At 34.3% G+C, this 19,782-nt stretch overlaps 2 protein-coding genes across 3 annotated transcripts in view; one reads left to right on the top strand and one right to left on the bottom strand.

The window, feature by feature from the left end:
- The window catches only part of LOC101242985 (armadillo repeat-containing protein 2-like), a 15,369-nt gene extending 8,937 nt beyond the window's left edge, over positions 1–6,432 (bottom strand). For both annotated transcript variants that reach the window (XM_018814484.1, XM_026837211.1), the window contains exons 1-8: positions 5,501–6,432; positions 4,622–4,819; positions 4,181–4,340; positions 3,426–3,550; positions 2,949–3,069; positions 2,025–2,135; positions 1,366–1,538; positions 168–270 (exon numbers count right to left, since the gene is read on the bottom strand). In XM_018814484.1, coding sequence (XP_018670029.1) covers positions 168–270; positions 1,366–1,538; positions 2,025–2,135; positions 2,949–3,069; positions 3,426–3,550; positions 4,181–4,340; positions 4,622–4,819; positions 5,501–5,638 — 1,129 coding nt within the window. In that variant the 5' untranslated portion in view covers positions 5,639–6,432. The remainder of the gene's footprint in view (positions 1–167; positions 271–1,365; positions 1,539–2,024; positions 2,136–2,948; positions 3,070–3,425; positions 3,551–4,180; positions 4,341–4,621; positions 4,820–5,500) is intronic.
- Positions 6,433–7,595: 1,163 nt separating this feature from the next.
- LOC101242416 (BTB/POZ domain-containing protein 16) lies at positions 7,596–15,683 on the top strand. Its single transcript, XM_009862268.3, has 15 exons — positions 7,596–7,799; positions 8,209–8,325; positions 8,663–8,766; positions 8,968–9,157; positions 9,506–9,609; positions 10,031–10,232; positions 10,808–10,923; positions 11,525–11,709; positions 12,044–12,157; positions 12,505–12,641; positions 13,202–13,293; positions 13,515–13,653; positions 14,281–14,404; positions 14,775–14,966; positions 15,286–15,683. Exons 1-15 carry the CDS (start codon positions 7,702–7,704, stop codon positions 15,352–15,354), a joined length of 1,983 nt encoding a protein of 660 aa, XP_009860570.2. The 5' UTR covers positions 7,596–7,701; the 3' UTR covers positions 15,355–15,683.
- Positions 15,684–19,782: the final 4,099 nt, after the last annotated feature.

Raw genomic sequence — 19,782 nt, 5'->3', positions numbered from 1 at the left:
CCATGAGATTCGTGAGGATACGGTTTTATAATTCTTTGAATGTTATTTGTTTACTAGCCGATGGGCAGGAAAAAAGAATGAAAAGGTGTCCCATCTTCCCCCGTACTTTACTATATAGGCTATATATATATAAAGCAAACACAAAGATACACAAGAATTCAACTCACGAATAAGTTTGTACTTCATGAACAGCAGATCGTGTTGTTTATCTCGACATATACGAAACATGAGCTTGCACAAACTTGTCAGGTTCTTACTGGTAACTCGTAACTGTAGTAAAAGAAAGAGGACAACAGGTTCAAATCATAAGGCTTCTAAAAATCTGTGCCATTGCACTGGCGCAAGCTGCATAAGTATTCTATAAAACACGTGCGCCACTTTTTCTACTAATGATTGTTAAAGAGTGTCTAATATATAAAATTAGTGAATTAAAACAGTCATAAAAAAGTTTCTTAAAATGTTTCAGAGGGTCCAAATGTGAAGTGACAAAAAAAACAGGTAATATATGATAATGTTAATGTAATTCTTAAGTTGTCTCAGTAACTTTAAACCAATTCTTTTGGTTTCGGGTGATAGCTTACTTACAAAAAACAAAGTGCATGTTATTGATAGAATATTCTAAAATGTGGCCAAAACTTTTGACATCATCACAATAACCTAATGTTTAGTGGGCTGTTCCTTTGTGGAAACTTTTGACACCATTGCAAAAAAACATTGCTTTAACATTGGAAAAATATATAATTCTATATATATATATATATATATATATATCTATAAACCTCACACAACAGCAAGTTATTGAGATAGTAACCTGAAATGGCCTTAAACATTTCGGTTTTGACAGTACCATTTTTTAACATTGCAAAAAAATATCTATATACAGCCTTATATAACATGTATTGTTTTATGGTTTTTAAACACCAAACAAAAAAAATGCAAAAAAATTAAAACAAAAATAAAAAATATATATATAGCCCTATATAACATGTATTGTTTTATGGTTTTTAAACACCAAACAAAAAAAATGCAAAAAAATAAAAATAAAATAAAAAATATATATAGCCCTATATAACATGTATTGTTTTATGGTTTTTAAACACCAAACAAAAAAAATGCAAAAAAATAAAAATAAAATAAAAAATATATATAGCCCTATATAACATGTATTGTTTTATGGTTTTTAAACACCAAACAAAAAAAATGCAAAAAAATAAAAATAAAATAAAAAATATATATAGCCCTATATAACATGTATTGTTTTATGGTTTTTTAACACCAAACAAAAACATGGCAAAAAAAATATATATATATAAAATAAATATAAATAATGTAACATATATATATGTATACAATAGATTTACATACCTCCAAAATTATCCTCGCACTTAAAAGATGCAGATCATGTGACTTAATGTGCAGAAGACGGAAGAGAGCGGAAAGGAGAGAAGTTCTTCTTCTGTATGACATCCTTACAAAGCAGGATCCATGAGAGAGCGTTGTATATAACGATCCACACACTTCACATAACTGATCAGGGTCTGAAAGTTCACATTGTAAAGTCGTTTAAATAATATTTGCAGCAGGTTTTATATGAAGAAGAGACTGATGATGCCACTTGGACAAAATATATATATTTTGTTATACAATTGGATGGACTTGATTTTTGTCTGTTACGTTTCGTAGCACCAGATCCTTACTGTATTTCTTAGTAAAAAAGCAGTGTTAAAATAGTGTAAGTTAAATGCAGTTTTATAGAGTAATTGTTAGATTTAAATAGATAACAATTTAAAAATGATAAATTAGCAGACCCTTTTGGGGGTGATATCACTGATATGATAATATAACAGTTTTTCGGACGCACGTTTTAATTTAAGGCTGCATGCCTGCACTATATTGTATACATATTATTATTAAGCTTGTAGCATTCTCTATGAATAAAGTCATACAGTGCTGCATGTTAAGGGACCTTGGATTAGACCAGAGTTGGTCCATTACTCCAATACAATGTAATAAAAACAACTAACCACTCGCTTGTGAATATTCTTCTAATTTTTCCACCAATGGCAGAACAGTTTGGTTCCAATAAAAAGCTTCTTCTGCCGATTCGTCGTTTCGTTGACCCCCACTTCCCCCACCTACATGGAAATCATATTTATAATATAATTTTTAAGGAGTTTAAAAACATGGGACAGATAAGACTCAAAAACTGTATAAAATAGTGAAGAATAAAATTATAATAAAAATACCAAAATTTGGAAGAGATATGGTTTATAACATTGGGTTGTAGCGTTCGTTGAGCGAGTATATCTTGTAATGCCTGCGAACACGTAAATGCGAAACACAAGAAGAGAACGAAAAGAAAAAGGCACGCAGTCGCTATGTTGCAGGACGCTTCCTGCGTGCGACCTTAATTAGTAGAGTGGAATGCGGAGCATACATTCCAACGCTACAGGGTATTTATAACATTGATGCTTGCATTTATATTACAGTCATTGTCCAAATAGACAGCCATGCAGAAAATGTTAGTAAAAAAGCTTATCAATAATGTAATGCTTGCCAACTCAGCATACATGATCATCATGCATCATGTGATAAATAACCAACAAAGCATATAAAACTGCAACACACAAAAAAACACACAAAATAATAAAAATAAAAAGGATAAAACAATTATATATAGTGCAATAGTGGTGTGGGAAAAGATGGGACACCTTTAGCACCTAATATCCAAACAGCCTGATCGTGTTTTAAACAAATAACAACGGTCCATGAAAGTCGTGAGGATATGGTTTTATATTTTTTTGAATGTTTTTTGTTTACTACCAAATGGAACGAGAAAATAGTATGAAAATGTGTCCTATCTTCCCCCATCCTACTATATATCTATCAAAAAAAGTTGTTTAAAACAAAATTGTATAAAAAAAGTTGTTTAAAACATTAACAAGTACCTGATCCAGGAGAGGGCCTCCGCCTGTCTCCGCTTGATCTTCCAACAGATCCTGCAGAAGATGCAGTACTCCCACTTGAGGGGGCTCTTTGTTCATCAGGTGCCGTCGGTATCACAATGTCCTAAAAAAAATTTCTTTTTGTTTTGGAGTGGATTTTTTTATACTTTCAATTGAGTATAAAAAACAAACTTAAAAACAACGTTTTTTAACCAAATTTTATGTTTTTTTTAAGAACATATGCATATTAGATCATAAATGCACTTATTACTAAAACAGCAGATACAACACCGAGCATACTGTAGCATAAAACAAAGGAGTTCTAAAAGAGAATGAAAAATTGGCAATTTTTGAACACCAAATTTTGGTATTGGGGTAATGGGTAAACTCTGGGCTAAATTCCAGGTCCCCTGAAGACCCTCGCCATAGGACCTTACTTATATAGAATAGAATACTGTGACTGTGACACCATATATATACCTTTTGTTTCTGTGCAGTTTTTTGAGTTTTAGGTCTAGCAGGGGGTGGGGTTGGATGGTATCGACTTGGAATCAGCATTGATGGCGTTTTGTCGTCAATTTCATCAAAATTATTCACTTTCTGATCTGCCCATATTTTTACCATATATATATTTTTTTGTTTTTTTTACAAATAAAATGCACTAAAATATTAAATTTTTTGAGTTTTTTCCAATAATTTTATACTTCACAATTAAATACATTGAAACATTGCAATGCAGAGTCATTTTCTGATGGTTTAAGGTGATAAAAAAGTGCGTGCATATCTTTGGGCAAGACACTGAAGGTCATTGCCGCAACCCAGTTATAGTGAGTTGTCGCAATTCGTAGCCACACAACAAAAATAAAAAAATCCCACAAAGTAACATATGTAACTCATAAGCGGGCAAGAACTGTAAAAAACAGAACACGCATGCTATAACGAATGTCATTGTGACATTGTCCAACCGCTAAATATTAAATAAGCAAATTTCATTCATGCAACTTTAAAACTGTGACTTTTCTCCCTTTTTTAGAAAAATTGTTATTACCCACAAAAAACAACCACGCACAAAGTTTGTAATTTATAAGCACGCGCGAACTGTACACCACTGTAATAACAACTGGCATTGTATTAATGCTCAAGAATAAATAGTCCAAGCAAATTTTATTCATGCAACTTTAAAACTTTGATTTTTTCGCACTTTTTAGTTAAATTTCAAAGCTTGTTATTCCTACCTGCATGCACAGCTTTAACTGGTGATCGAGGGGTTTGTTGTTTTGCTCCTTTTCTTAAAACCAGCTCGCTACCGTCACCCGGTGTTCGCTGAGACGAGGACACAATCATGGAGGATTTTTTACCAACGAGAAGTTCCGGGTTAGATGGAACTATTGGTTTCTAAAAATATAAAACAATGAGTTTGTGAATTGGGAAATAAGAAGGCAAAAATGGTCACTTAAATTGTGATGTCATTAAAAAAAATTTGATGCTGGGCATTGATCATATTTCTAGCCATTAGAAGAATATACCACATGGCAAATGAGTTAATTTTAACAGTTTTTGGCCCTTAAAATAACTTTGAGTTTGTCCACTACTGTTTTTGGTGCACCTTGAAAACCTGCCCGCTTGCCCAAAGCTTCTACCAACAGACAAAGTCACATAACTAAACTACAACTTACATGATTAAGTGGGGCTAGCTTCGATTTAGCAACGGCCCCAGAGTTGGGTCTTGACGGTGAATCGGTGGGGTCAAAATGTTGGGGGCCGATACTGAAAGCTGATGGGGGGCGAGAATTCCCCCTGGTACCCTCTGCTGAAGCACCAAATAAGGACCTGCTTGCATCTCTTGGGGTCGCAGGTCGACGAGTTTGGATTGCCTGCGAGTTTCAACATTGGACACATTTAGGGGAAAATAGTAAAGCATAGAGCTATAAAAAAAAAACCAAGTAATCTTAATAATACCAACTGCTCAACAAAAAAAGATTTGTGACCAACTAAAAAGGGAAGCACTAAGAAGGTATAGGACAGCCATTTCCAAACAGGGTTCTGCGGACCAACTGGGATTCGTACAGCAGTTTCTGAAGCGTACAACAATTTTTGTAGGGTTACCTTATTTGATAGTTTTCGCTTTTTCTTCACTGGTGTGGTTTTGGCATTTTTTCTATATCATTTTTTAATTTTTATAGGGCCGAAATAATTGCAAAGGGTTCACCACACAAAATTTTTAAAAAAGTTTGGGAAGCACTGGTATACGAGAAAGTTAGTATCGAGATCAATGTTAAGACCTCATTTAGGGTAAAATACTGGTGTAATGTTTAAATAAAAAAGACTAAACCTAAGTCCTGAATGCCCCAACGGTAATAAGTTAAAAATAAAAATTTAGCAATGAATTATAACTTATAATTATATATATATATATATATATTGTATGTCCTTGAATTGTGTTAATAAAATGGAATCCTATAAGTTTTACAAAAGCGGACCACAAGTACACATACATTTCTTTTCTTTCTCTTTGGCAAAAAAGGTAAAATACTGGTTTACTACAAGCAAGTTACCTGCAGAGCGCACCACTGCTTAGCGTCACGTATTACTTCAGCACTAGATGGCCTTTCAGGGGTAGTGGCGATAAAATCTCGATTTGGAATGGTTTTATATTTTTTCATTGACATACCAGCTTTTCTATGCTCCATCATTACACAGTGACCAACATTAATATTGCACTAACATTCTGAAAAGTGAAAAATCTTATATATGGTACTGTAAAATTTAACCATTAGTTTAAAAGATCGGGAAAATTTTGTATATGGCAGATGGCAGTATTCAGTAATCAAAATCCCAAAAAGAGTTACAAACGCACATGTATTACAAAATAAAACAGAAACCAGTTTAAATTTTTTTTTAAGATACAAAAAATAACATGGATATTAGGTTAACAATATTGTACAATTCTATATGAGCTTATTTTCACATCTCTTGAAGTTGAAGGGACATTTTACTTTTTATTCTGTTGAAATTTTACTTCAGAAAATTGCATATTTGAAAATGTTTTACCCAAAGACGCAATACAAATGGAAATTGTTTCTAAAGTGAAAAGAAAAGTACATTTTAAAAATAAACTGTTTGAAGTTTAAACATTAAGGTAGCAGTTAAGACTTAATAAAACCCTGTCTAGGTATGATTGATTTAAATAAAAGTTGTGATTCTGACACATCAGAAAAACTCGTCAATATTTTATCATCTTCTTCGCTGAACCATCTATTTGAAATGAATCAAAATTTAAATTCAAACTCCTCATTTCAGCGATTTGAAAGAAGAACCTATAGGATTGTTTTTGACAAGTATATTGCCAATTTGGCCCAACAAACAAAAATTTATCTCCTGAACCAGATTGGAAAGTTTGTTTTTTTGCACAGATTTGCGCCAATTTTTTAGCTAAGTTATCAAGGCAGTATTAACTATTAATTACAAACAATCTTAGATTTTTTATGGATTTTCTCAAGAATTAGCAAATTGCGCAATTTGTCGAAAAAAAAAAAATTCTGCACAGAGGATTGGGCAATTCTTTTCACTCTTACTCTTAAATAAGAGAACAGTTCAAAGACTTATTCCAACACATTACAATTGTGTCCACCTATGCCCACAATGAGGGTTGGTACAAACGAAATAAAGTCTCATCCCTTCTTCATCTCTCGTCGACTGCGATTGGAAAAACACTGCCTCCTTGTGGTGACACTTTGGGCATGAGTGGTCACGCGTCCGAGGCAGGGTTGGGTCCTGTGCGACGTCCGCGATAATTTGTGTCAACTCGTCAACTTCGTGCACGATTTTATTCACATAGATGCACAAATTGTCGGCCTCCATTTGAAAATCACAGTTACGGCATGAGTACAGTAATATCTTGTTCTGTTTGTCTTCTTTAGGGTACAGCATGTTATTACATTCTTGGCAAAACTTAATTCCAACAAAGCCAGGCCCAGCAGTAGTTGTACCCTCCATTTTATCACTAATAGTGCTCCCAATTTTTGCGCTTCTGCCAAAAAAATAACATTACAATTCATATTTTGGGGTCTAGATTTACTCCTTTTTAAACGAATGTGAGAGACATTTTTAATCAAATTTAACACAGTATTCCCAGAGTATCTTTAAGTAATATTAAATCTTCATTTTGCAGTACGGCACGGACATTTAGAATCAATATTTTCAGTTTTATACGGCTGTATAACTTAACTTAAATATTGCATGTTCACGCTTACAGCGGCCTAACTATTTCTATCGTCAAGCATGAATGACTTCGTATACAACCAGTCGGTCGGTAAATTATCGAAAAGTTATTTTTTAACGATATATGACAGTCTTTTATTATAAAACGTGCTAAATACTATTTTCTTGTTATAATTAAAGCGTTTGGATACGATTTGGTGCCTTATGGGGAAAGATTTAGTGTTAAACAAAAGTTAAAGGCCTCCCCGATTAACGTAACCGTTTCGCATGGCTGACGCTATTTCCATGGGGATCTTGATAGCGTCGGTAAATTTGCACGAGGATTTTAAAACGATAAACTTACGTAAAATAAAGCGTAGAGTTATGCACTTAATGTTAAATACATCAGATAGTCTTCATACTACAGAAAATAACACAGTCGTGATTTTTAAACATATCATCTATATGCAGACACACAGGCTACTGGTCTTTCTCAGCATTGCTGATGTAAAATCTTAATTTTTAGTTTTCCATTATTTTACTGTAGTATAGAGTCATGGAGACTGGCACAAGCATATCATCAATGCATGGTGAAAAGCCATACATGTCTGTTTACTTGCCTAAACCACCGACTAGGATAGTTGCCTATACAGAGTAAGTAAACGTTTTTGCGGCTGCTGCATTTATTATTATACGTAATATTAATAAATGTAACTCATTTTATCCTCGCGTGGTGGGAAAACGACAGTCGTTATAACACAAATCAGGACACAAACGCCCACAACACGCCTTGAACCTGTAACCTATGGGTTTAAGGCAGGCTGCTAGCAATGTCATTTTAATAACATATTAAACAACATACAAAAAATCAACCCGCTTGATTACCATTAACTTATCAAATCAAAATGAGTAAGTTGTTAGAATACACAAATATATTCAAGTGTCCCATAAAAAACATTTACCTATAATAGCTCAATCTCTGTGGTCACAGGACCCTTAGACTAATAGTCTAATATAGATTAAATTTGATTTATATATTCATTCTAACATTTTGTTTTAACAGGCAAACATTGAAAGCTCCGCAAAGTGCATTACGTGGGGTGGTGGTTGACGCTAGAGAACCAGTCGAACCAAAATCTCGCAGAAAAATCCGAATGTATTCAGTTGGGTCAACAAATCGGTAACTTAAATGAGCTGTTGTACTTAAAGTTTGAGAATTATTTTCTATTTTGTGTAGTTGTAAAAAATGTCCTTGAGAGAAAAAACATGTCAGTATGGACAGGATGTGTATAGCTGACATAAAATGTTGATAATAAAAATAAGATGTCTGTGACAGACAAAACAGTTTTAAACAATCATTTACGAAAGACAGTAAATGATTTATCTCAAGATTTATTTTAAAATATTATTTCTTTCTAAATAACGGAAAAACAGGCCAAATGAATCTATTTAATATTAAATGCTTTAGTTGTTCTGTTTAATTGAAATAAATTATTTTGGTACATTTTAATGTTTAGGTGGCGTTCACCCATGTCACTAGGTGGTGACTTACTTGGTTCATCTCAAGCCATTAAAGCGATATCTGCCACGAAGAACAGCACAGTGTTTCGTGCTAAAACAGGTGTGTTTCTATTAATTTAAAACTAAGTAATATAGTAACCCAAACTCCCAGAAAAATGAGTTGCTTATTAATCTGTGTAGCTTGCTATCTATGCTTAATATTTAGGTTACTGCACATAGACTTGGAAAACATAGATTTAATATAATTACATATATATATATATTTATAAATTTTATATATAATAATATGTTGATTTTTCAGCTGATACACCTCAATTATCGGTTGCCAAGGAAAGCGACTTGCTTGGCAGTGCATGGGGTCGTTCACCTTTGCCCTCACGACCTTTCACTTCTCCTTCTCGTGCTGAAATGTCACATGACCGAAGGTTTCCGCCGTTGACCTCCGAACGACCCCCCTCACCCCCCAAGACAGGGATGTCGTTGCAAGTCAGGTATTTAAATTATTAACAAAATAACTTAAAGGCAATTGCTCCAACCCAGTGGTCACTAATGGCTTCTCTAAATTTTTATTCATACAGCAAAACAAAAATCCCCTTCAAAGTTACTTATGTGGTAACTCGTAACCGGGCGCATGGTGTATGAAACAGAGCACCCGTGTAATTTTTACTGTTCTTGCTCCATAACACGAGTATAAAACAAGTTTCATTCATACAAACCCTGGCAGGCAAGGTGGGCAGGCCTATCCTGGAATTTTCTGCACATCAATAAACTGGATTATTTTCATAGAATTGTGTGTCTAACTATCTCTGCCTTTTTAAAAAAAATTCAACTATATCTAGAACACCATATGCATCATCGGCTAAAACATCTCGTACTCGATTCAAGAATCCGATCAAAGTTTTGGAAATGTTTGCAAGACTTGCCAACCAAGATCGTGAGCCAGGTATTGTGAGGGTGAATTTATAAACCAACATATACCAAGTTCAAATCCCTGCTCTGGTAACTCAGTTTGGGTAATGGGGCAACACTGGTTTAATCCCAGGTCCTAGGATGTGCTGTAGGACCTCGCACATTTAGAATAGATTTGAGTTACACTACCGTTTATGGCTCGTAAATCAATGATATATTTTAAGATATCCTAAAATTTTCATTTTAAATAGAGAAATTTATAAATTACCCGAAAAGTTAAAAATACTATTTACAACAATGTAGTTGAAATATTCACCAAAATATCTTACTCTTGTAGTAACCCATATACATAATGAATACAACGCAAAACTACTACCGGGTTGCTGTTTTCTTATTGCAATAAATGTCAGCTCAGCAGCGAGCATGAGTAAAAAATAACTGTTTTTTTAACTCAGACGTCCGTCTACATTGTCTTGACCAAGTCTGGCAATTACATCGCCCTTATATGGTTAAATCAACTGTTCTGGAAAAATTGCTTTCGAGTGTCAATTCACAGAAGAAACAGCGTGTTTATAAAGATGAAACCTCACAAAAAGTTGACTCTTTTATCTCTGACAGTGAAATCTACAGCAGTGAGTACAAAGAGGTCACAAGAAGGTAAAGAATCACAAATTTTTATTTATCTATGCTAGGAGTAAATTTTGATTCTGTATAGTGTGGACCTTTAGCAAGGCATGCCATGGGACCTGGGATTCAGGCTATAGATGGTTCATTAACTTACCATCCAAAGTTAAAGCACGTTTTCGCTCTTAAAGTAGGATTTTGGATACAACTCTGTGGGTAATAACACTGGATCAAAATGTTATAGTTGGACATTTTTTTCAACTCATTAGTAACCAGCAATCACTGTTAATGATAAGTTGTCTAAGAACTCACATGCCCACAATAATAATAAGAAGAATAACTTTTATTTGCCCCTTGATTACAGTAGTGAAGATTTAGAAATATTTTAAGCGAAAAGACAGGATATAGCGACAAAACAACAGTTGTTGAAACACAATGGTAGCATCATTAGATTTAAATTTGGTATGGAGATACAGATTAGATGCATGCCCATTTATAACTGTGTCATAAAAGGGCCTTGCAATATTGGAATACAAAAACAACTAAAAAAAAGTAAAAATGTTGTTAAATACATTTTTGAACCCTAACTATGATATGATAAATTTCAGACTAACTTCAAAAGACGTAGAAGAAATTCGAATGAAAACAAAATCTCGTGGCACAGTAACTCACCCTGTGGTAGATGTGGTTTTACAAATATCAGACCCATGGGTTACCAGACATGGTAAAATTTTGAAAATGAAAATTGAAATATTTTTAGACAATACTTGAAAATCAAATTTAAATATTTTGTAAATATACTTCAAAATTAAATTGAAATATTTTTCAAAAATACTTTAAATCAAATTGATATATTTTTTCTTAAAGTTTCTTAGTATATTGTTGTGTATTTTTTGTCTTTTTGTCTTTGTTAACTGCAGTCTAAAAATAGTATAGCCTTGATTTCTTGATAAAAAATGGCACCAAAGTGTATGAAGCCGCCATGCATGGTGGGAAATAAGGCTAGATTCAATGCTTGGGGTCACCATTGTGGGTTTGTGTTATTGGACAATACATGTTACATATGCATGTTGCCAGCTTAGTGGTCACCAATTGGTTGTCCACATTATCGGACTTGAAAAAGGAAAATCCATATTAAAAAGGAAACCACAAAGTTAAATGGTAATTTTTAAGCACAAACTGTGTGAAAAAGACACATATGTTATAACAAAAGTGATTACCGCACCATATGTGAATAAATAAGTGATATTATTTGCTTAATCTTTTATTTATTATACCAAATAATTCTTAATATTATTCACTGACAATATTTTCCCTATATTTAGCGCTTGCAATTGGTTTGGGACATTTGTACTTGGATGAGACCATTATAGCAACTGGTGACGCAGTAGAGACACTAGCCACTGCTTGTAACTTGGACTTCCGAACCCTTATCAGTGCATGCTGTGATGTTATGATTACCAACCTGGCTTCTGACACTGTGTGTGTTTATTTAGAAGCAGCAGTGAGGGTACGTAAATTTTTGTACGATTTTTATAATTACCTTCAGTATTTTATGCGGATTGGAAATTTGATATCACCAGAAGTCCAGAAAACTATTTAATTTTTGTCAAAATTTCTATAAACTTAATGGGGGTTATGCTCTAGGCAGGATTATAAAGATTTTCGACTTATAATTTAATCGGATACAAAAAAAAATTACTTCAATGCTATCTGGGTTTCATCGATTTTCTTAATTTTCCCGATCTTCGTTTTCGTTAAAATAAATTTAATTTATTTAATATGTTTATATAAACATTGGAATGATAGATACAAAACCCTATAATGAGATGAATTTTATACAGTATGAACAACCCACTATTATATCAGCATGTGAGAGATGGCTGGAATTGAACCTCGTGGCCCAACTGTCATCAACCATATACCTAAGGGATGTACCAGCACATACACTTGATAAGGTATTTTTTAGTAATATTTTTTAAATTACAGTCCTTTAATTTTGCTGTCTCTGCCTTAATTATTTGCTCAAAACTTTCGTTAAATTTAAATAAACTTAAAAATATAAATCATTTTAATCTGTTAAAAAAGCTACACATACTTGCTACTTTTTGCAACTGCGTCCTACTTTTTATTTAAAAACAGTAACCCCTGTTTTAGTTTTAAAAGTACACCAATGCAAATTGCAAATCATCATCATAGATTAGGAAAACACTATTTAAAAGTGCCCCAATTTGAAATGCAAGTACACCTATTTAAACCTTTACAAAAAACTTTCCAAAACCAAGGCTAAAAATACATTTTTTAGATTCTAAAATCCTCACGTTTGTTCACCTACAATGAATACTCACTGTACAAGACACTTTGTTATTGGCTTTTCATGCAAATGCATCCAAATATTATGTTCATGCCAGCCCAGACTTCAGTCATGACATACTTTAGCAGGTATGACTAAAACTATGATTCTAACTTGTTTTAATCTATTCTATTTGATTAAGAGACTGACGATGCCATTTAGGCGAAATATATTTCTCTATTAATAACTAGTGGTTGGACTTGATTTTTGTTGGTTACGTTTTCGTAGCACCAGATCATTACTGTATTTCACTATACAAGAATCGTCCAACTTTATGAACATCAAATCAGGGTCAGATTCGCGGAATTTATTATAAGAGCGCGCCCACGTATGTAACTTGTGGGTGATTGTTTTGGGGGTTCTTGTTATGTATTGCTGACAATTTATGAATTTATACAGCCTATTAGCTAGGTACCACTAGGCTGGAGAAATTGTTGTTAAGTGTCTTGCCAAAGGACACATACGCCCACAAGACCACAACGCATTTCCTAATAAAATACTATCTGTGTACTTACCAATTGTATAAAAATTCTAGTTTATATTGTATAATAATTCTAGTTTTATATTATATAAAATTTTTAACTTTATATTGTAACAAAAATTCTAGTTTTATAAAAAGCTACCTTATATGTCATAATGTTTTCTCTAGCATGACTCGAAGCAGTGCTTTCTTAGAAAGAGAAGAAGGAATAAAGTACAGCACAGCATTCGGTTGCTTGCGATTACATGGAATAACTGACAGTAGGTGTTTCTTTATTTAGTAGATGGCACGTATAGTGGCAGAACGGCAATCGTTAAAATATTTATGTACCAAAAATAGTTAAAGAAGTAGGCGTTCAACAATGACAGGAATATTACAATTTTCGTTTTTTTTTATATATTCATTTTTTGCATTAATACGAAGTTCGTTACCATTAAAAGGACAAAAAAATTATATATATTTGATATTACGTCTTTCCCAGCCAAGCACTTGCAAGACGTTATGTTCATGAACATTGTTTCACAATCTTGGTTACTTCGTGTATTCAGCCATCACTACCATGCATTACAAGGTGGAGGTGACATGAGCTTCTTACTTAACTTTTCGCTTGGAGCAAGCAGGTCGGTAATAAAGACTGTTAAAAATACTTTATATGGCACCGCCTAATTTACCGTTTATATTCCTATAACTTGACGTTAAAAAATGCTTCCGGGCGACGAGCCGACGACTATAACGATATACGTGTTCATTCATTAGAGCTATGCTCTCTCGTTGTTTTATTTCGTTTTTTTGCTAAAATCGTGTTTAGTTAGTTGGGTATAGCAGGCCTGCCTTTTTGTCATATAAGTTTTCCACTTACATTCATCTTTAGTAGGATGGGAGAAGATGGGACGCCTATTCGTTCTATTATGTCGTCCCATTTGGCTGTGAACAAAGAATATTCAAAGAATTATAAAACCATATCCTCACGACTTCCATGGACTATTGTTATTTGTTTAAAACTTAATCAGCATATTACAATTCTGTGTGCTAAAGCAAAAAGGTGTCCCATCATCCCCTACCACATTACACGAGTTCTTTTAACTATACACACTGCATTTAATGTCATTTAAACCTACAAAATATACATCGTAACACAAGGCACATTAATATTAATACAGTTCTGCTGTCAAAAACTCCACAGATTTTTTACACTCTACAAATTAACGCTTTCTTCCTTAATAAATATCCCGTTTTGTTCCATATAGATTTGGATTTATATTAGAACAAGAGCCAGGTTATCATTCAGAGATTATCTCCTTGCATGGATTTCACTTTGAAGCTAAAACTCAACGACAAGGAAACACCAACAATTACATCGTGTATCTGCAGGTAAGGGGCTTTAGTGTCAATTGAATGAATAAATATATTTATCCACTTTTTTATCCTCACGCGGCAGGGTAACGTCCGTCATTATAAGTTTATAACACATGTCTTTATTTTATGGTTCATTTATTTTTGTGTTTGTTGATGTATGGATAGCGATTTGAACAACCAATAAGTCACTACTGGTTAGAAGTAATGTATATTCGGTGCTTTTTCCAAGGACACACGCGTCCACAATGGTAACAGCATCAAGTATTGAATCTGGTACCCTTAAGTTACGATTACCGCTTAGCCACCGCAAGGGTATAATATATGTAATAATTCTATGACGTTATTATGATGACGTCACTAACGCAACTATGACGTCACATTGCAGCGTCTCCGTCCCACCGACCCATCGTTGTCGTTCCGCGCTTGCGAACGCGCGACTTTTTCGATGCGACGTGACCGCTTGGTGCGCTATAACCTCACCGTCCAGCACCTCACTAGCGACTCTACGTGGCGGAACGTGACGTCCGGAGTGATCGAGCAAAGATTCGGCCTTGATCAAAAATCCGCTAAGAGTCAGGTTGGTGCACACATTTTCATGTTATGACGTATGAACGAATGTAACTTATTCAATCTCGCCAAGGGGGCAACTATAACGGTCTTGTAACGCGGGTGTTCTGTTTCATGCACCATGTGAACACCTGTAAGTTTTACTTTACTTCTTTGGATGACAATTCAGATAACCTATTGGTGACTACTGGGTTGGAACAATTGCCAATAAGTTTCTTGCTAAAAGGCCACAATGAACGTCGGGCCTCGAACCCCTTTTCTCCTCTGCAGAAAAAGCGTGCCGACTAAGTTGATGGCGTCATATGTTAATGATGTCATGACATTTTTAGGTGCTACGTGTCACTGACGTCATCACCCCGATCTACGTCTCGTTTGCCATTTTCTTTCCGCCGTCTTAAAGATTTCGTCATCAATTACGTCATAGTGTTAAACGTCCTTAGCTTTTATGTTTGGTTGGATTTTTTGCCAAATCACCCAAAAGTGTTAATATTTATATATTACTGCGGGGTAAGATGGGAAACCGTTAGCACCTAAATCTCATAGTTTCGTATCGTATATTTTAAACACCCAACAACGTTTAAGAGTAGTTTAATTATGTAAAATTTTTGTTTCAACCATAAACGAAAAAATAGATTTACATGTCCCATCTTACCCCACGCTACTGTATTCGCCTGTTGAAATTTCCTTTTCAATGAGAATATTAAAATAGTTATTTTAGGTTTATAATTATGATTAAATTAGCTGGTAATAGTTTTGTTGCATCATGTTTTACAGAGATTTACATTTACAGAGATTTATTTGTTACGTTATTATTCTCTTCGCTTTGTATTTTATCGTGTATAGATTTAACGTAAGTGTTCAAAATTAACAATCCTCATAAAAAAGCCTTCAGTTCAATTGCTTGCCAACTTTTTTTGTGTTGAATTTGTTGTAAATAAAGTATATTCCATGCAATTTGTGTCAAAGTGATGCGACAGGCGTATCATATATGCGGAATGCGTATCCTGAAGCGGCCTTAACTTTATCACAATTTGTCTCGTTCCGGTGAAACAAGACCCAGGTATCATCCGTTCTTAGAATTCTTTCGTCACTTGAAATACTTTTGTTGATTGAAAAGATGGCGGGCTATGTTCGTAACACCAGCAGTGTTGCAAATCAAAATTTTATTCCAATGCCTCACTGAGAAAACTCGGACGTTTAGTTTTTGATAGGCATCACTGGCGGAGTTTGCTCATTCAATACGTGAGATAAGTTTCATTTTATTGTAGTAATATGAAACATTGCGGTTACACCGCTACATTACCCACCACCACCATAAATATCAATTATTTAATACACAACTTTGGGAATACACAGAAACAAAGCGATTCGTCCAAGAACCGATACTGTATAAAAGCAATAATTTCTTTTTTTTAAGAGTTTTTAAAAGTCGCGCGAATATAAATCTGTAAATATTCGTCGTTTACTACCAATAGGACGTGAAACGAGAATGCACATGTCCCATCTTACGCTCATGTGTAGCTTATATAGTAGGGTGGGGAAAGATATGGTATCTTTAGCATATAATATCCAAATATCCTGATCGTGTATTAACTAATTAACAACTGTCTATAGGAGTCGTGAGGATATGGTTTTATAATTTTTTAAATGTTCTTTGTTTACTACCAAATGGAACAAGAAAATAGAACGAAAAGGTGTCCCATCTTTCCTCACCCTACTATATATGGCTAGCATTACCAGGCGATTACGTAGATAGTATTATTAAACTATTATGTGATATTAATCTTAATATGGTACATGTTATGATTACTAGCGTGGAACTGCAGAGCAGGGCCTTTTATAAAACACTAAATGTGAATCACATGTGCGTATACTTGTATGCCAGCATGTTGTATGTCCCATATACAATTGTACCCAATGGGGTTATCACCATTAATGGCGTAACTGTATAATAATATACAATGTGTGTTTGTGTGCAGGTTCCAAGGTTATTAACATTGTCTCTGAATACACTTGTATATGTATTAAGTGGAACGTATTTCTTCTCGTGTGGCGGGGCAACATCAGCAGTCATTTTAAAACCCTATTTTATTTTACGTTACGTGTAAAAGGTATTACACCCTAAACTAGCGCATTATTCGACGCCCTAAAGGTTCACATTATACCATTACGACATAAGAGTCCACCATGCGCGCCGGCTCTTGTTATTTCCCGAGCGAAATATGATCGTAGTGAGTCGGAATACGACCCGCCTAGCCAACCCACATTGAGAGATACGGCTATCAGGTTGCACGCCGAACATTTATACTGAGTTATTCGTGAAACACGGCACCGTAATTGACGTCGAGAGAGAACTAAGTGCGGGGATGAAGAAATCTAATAGGGCGCCACCACCCGACGGTGTTAAATTCCGAATCAAAATAATAAAGGCATATAGATATTCCGCCCTGATAAAGCGAATGGGACAGACCTGTTATTGTATATTGTTACCAAAACAATAGCCAAGGCGATAGGAGAAATTGTGAAGGGTTAACTGTCGGGTACTCGCCTGGTGTCAGGTAATATAGCCAAAAAGTAAAAGACCGATTACTTGAAACTTTAAACGTGGTATTTAGTTGTAATTTTGGGTTTACTTCGAAAACATGTTTATATTACAGCAGAATCTCTAAAGCGATATTGTTTATTACCGAAATAATGTGCAATGAAAAATCCAACTTAAAAGATATGGTAAGGTGGGGGAAGATGGGACACCTTTAGCAAAGAATATCCAAATATCCTGATCATGTTTTAAACAATTAACATCGATCTGCGGGAGTCGTGGGGATATGGTTTTATAACTCGTTGACTTTCCTTGTTTACTATCAAATTGGACGGGGAAATAGAATGAAAAGTGTTCCACCTTTTCCTACCCCACTATATCTTTTTTTAACAATTAACAACGCTCTTCAAGAGTCGCTCAGGTACAGTAATATTACTGCGAATGTTCTTTATTTATTACCAAAAATGGGCGAGAAAAAAAACAAAAACATGGACCATCTCAAGCCAGTATATTCAACAAGTGATCGCTAGGTGGCAGCAGCGTTATAGTCCAAACACTAACTTGTCTGCCTACGATTTCCCAATATATACAAGCTGGTCTATATGTCAGGCGCGGAAATTAAAATTACACAAAAAGAGAAAAAGATATCGTTAACAATAAATAGGTACAATTTCAATATTTTGTTTTTTAAACTGTAAAAAAATATTGTTTTTTTCTCGTCAAGAGGCGACCATTGTAGCATTCTCGGTTCCCACGTATGGTGTGATTAATACTTGAAAATCTCTGATTAAATCAGTGATTACGCCCACTTGGCGGGTATCGGTTTGCTAAAATTTACCACAATGATTTAATACCTAAACATGAGTCATTCGGCTTGGCGAAAAATGGGTTCGAAACTCGGAAAAGGAAGTTAAAAATGGTTCAACGCGACAGGCTACCCGACGGAAAATTACCCAGGACGAAAATGAGGCCTCGTTTTAAAAACCAATATGTGTACGGCGTCTTAAGTTACTTTAACTTCGGTATACAAACATATACACCAATCTCTTTAGCCGACGGCTGTAGAAATGTGTTTACAAACGTAAGGTTGTGATATATCAGACATTGCTGTCTTCGGGTAAATAGCAAGCTTATTGGGTTTCAGTTAAATTGAAGAACGCTGGTAAAATGATACCTAAGTGTGGTGTGTATGGTAGGGAAGACACCACCACGTAATGGCAAGGTTCTAAAAACTATCATTTCTTACAGTTAGGTCATAGCGTTGGTATAACTTGCTGACGAAGACTAATTCGTTCCGAGTATTTTTGATGGATCGCACGGGTTTAATGGCTCTCTATTAGTGTATGAGTAAACGGGGAATTGGTCACGCCAAATTGAAAGTTTCAGTCATATTTAAGACGAAATGAACATTGTCTAGCTGGCTATGGATGTAAAAGATGGATAGGTTATTTTGTCTACCCGAAAACTCACAAAATATGACAAAAATACTTGGTTTACAAGCACACGCATAATTCTCATACGTATCCCAGCCCACATAGTGTGTATGTGCGGCTTCATTCTTTGCGTGATAAGGTGTACTTTAAAATTTACAGTGTTTTCAAACTATTAAATCAGTTTTTCACATTTTTTGAGCTGATTTAAAAACTATGGTTTATAAACACCTCCCTAAAAGGCATGCTGTAATACAGTACATATAGCTATCGGTTGATTAGGTTACTGACATTTATGTATAGGTTTTGTGAAACGCGACACCTGGTTTCAAATCCCATCTTTAAATTATATGTAACCATATATGAGGCAGTTCTCACATGTTAGTCAACCGAACCAAAACCGTAATTATACGCTCTTGCATTTTACCCTTAATCTAAATTCCGCACCCAATTTAGCTAGCGAACTGTTAAATGCATGTTTTTCAAAGCATAAATCTTTACATTTCCTAATTAAAATTGCGACATTTTGGCTCTTTTATGCCCAGTTAATGTTAATATATCTCACATCTTTAAAATAACATTTGAAAATTTAAAAACAAAATTAGATGTAGGCCTTAAGGTTAATTGGATTTTAAATATTAATTAAAGTTCAACATGTTTCTTTTAAAATATAAAATAGTTTTATTTTTGACTGTTCTGCGAAAAAACATATTTTTATCAAAATAACTTTTAGAAAATAAATAAAAGAAAGGTGTATTCTCATTTGTTGCTTTGTCCTTTTGTTGCAAAGTCATTGAGATATAAACGAATTCCAACATTTTTGTAGCTCAGCACTATAATCAATGCAAATTTATATT

Source organism: Ciona intestinalis, chromosome 12 (genome assembly GCF_000224145.3).
Source record: "Ciona intestinalis chromosome 12, KH, whole genome shotgun sequence".
Lineage (NCBI taxonomy): Eukaryota > Metazoa > Chordata > Ascidiacea > Phlebobranchia > Cionidae > Ciona > Ciona intestinalis.
The sequence above is the reverse complement of the archived record's forward strand: the minus strand, read 5'-3'. Positions and strand labels throughout refer to the sequence as shown.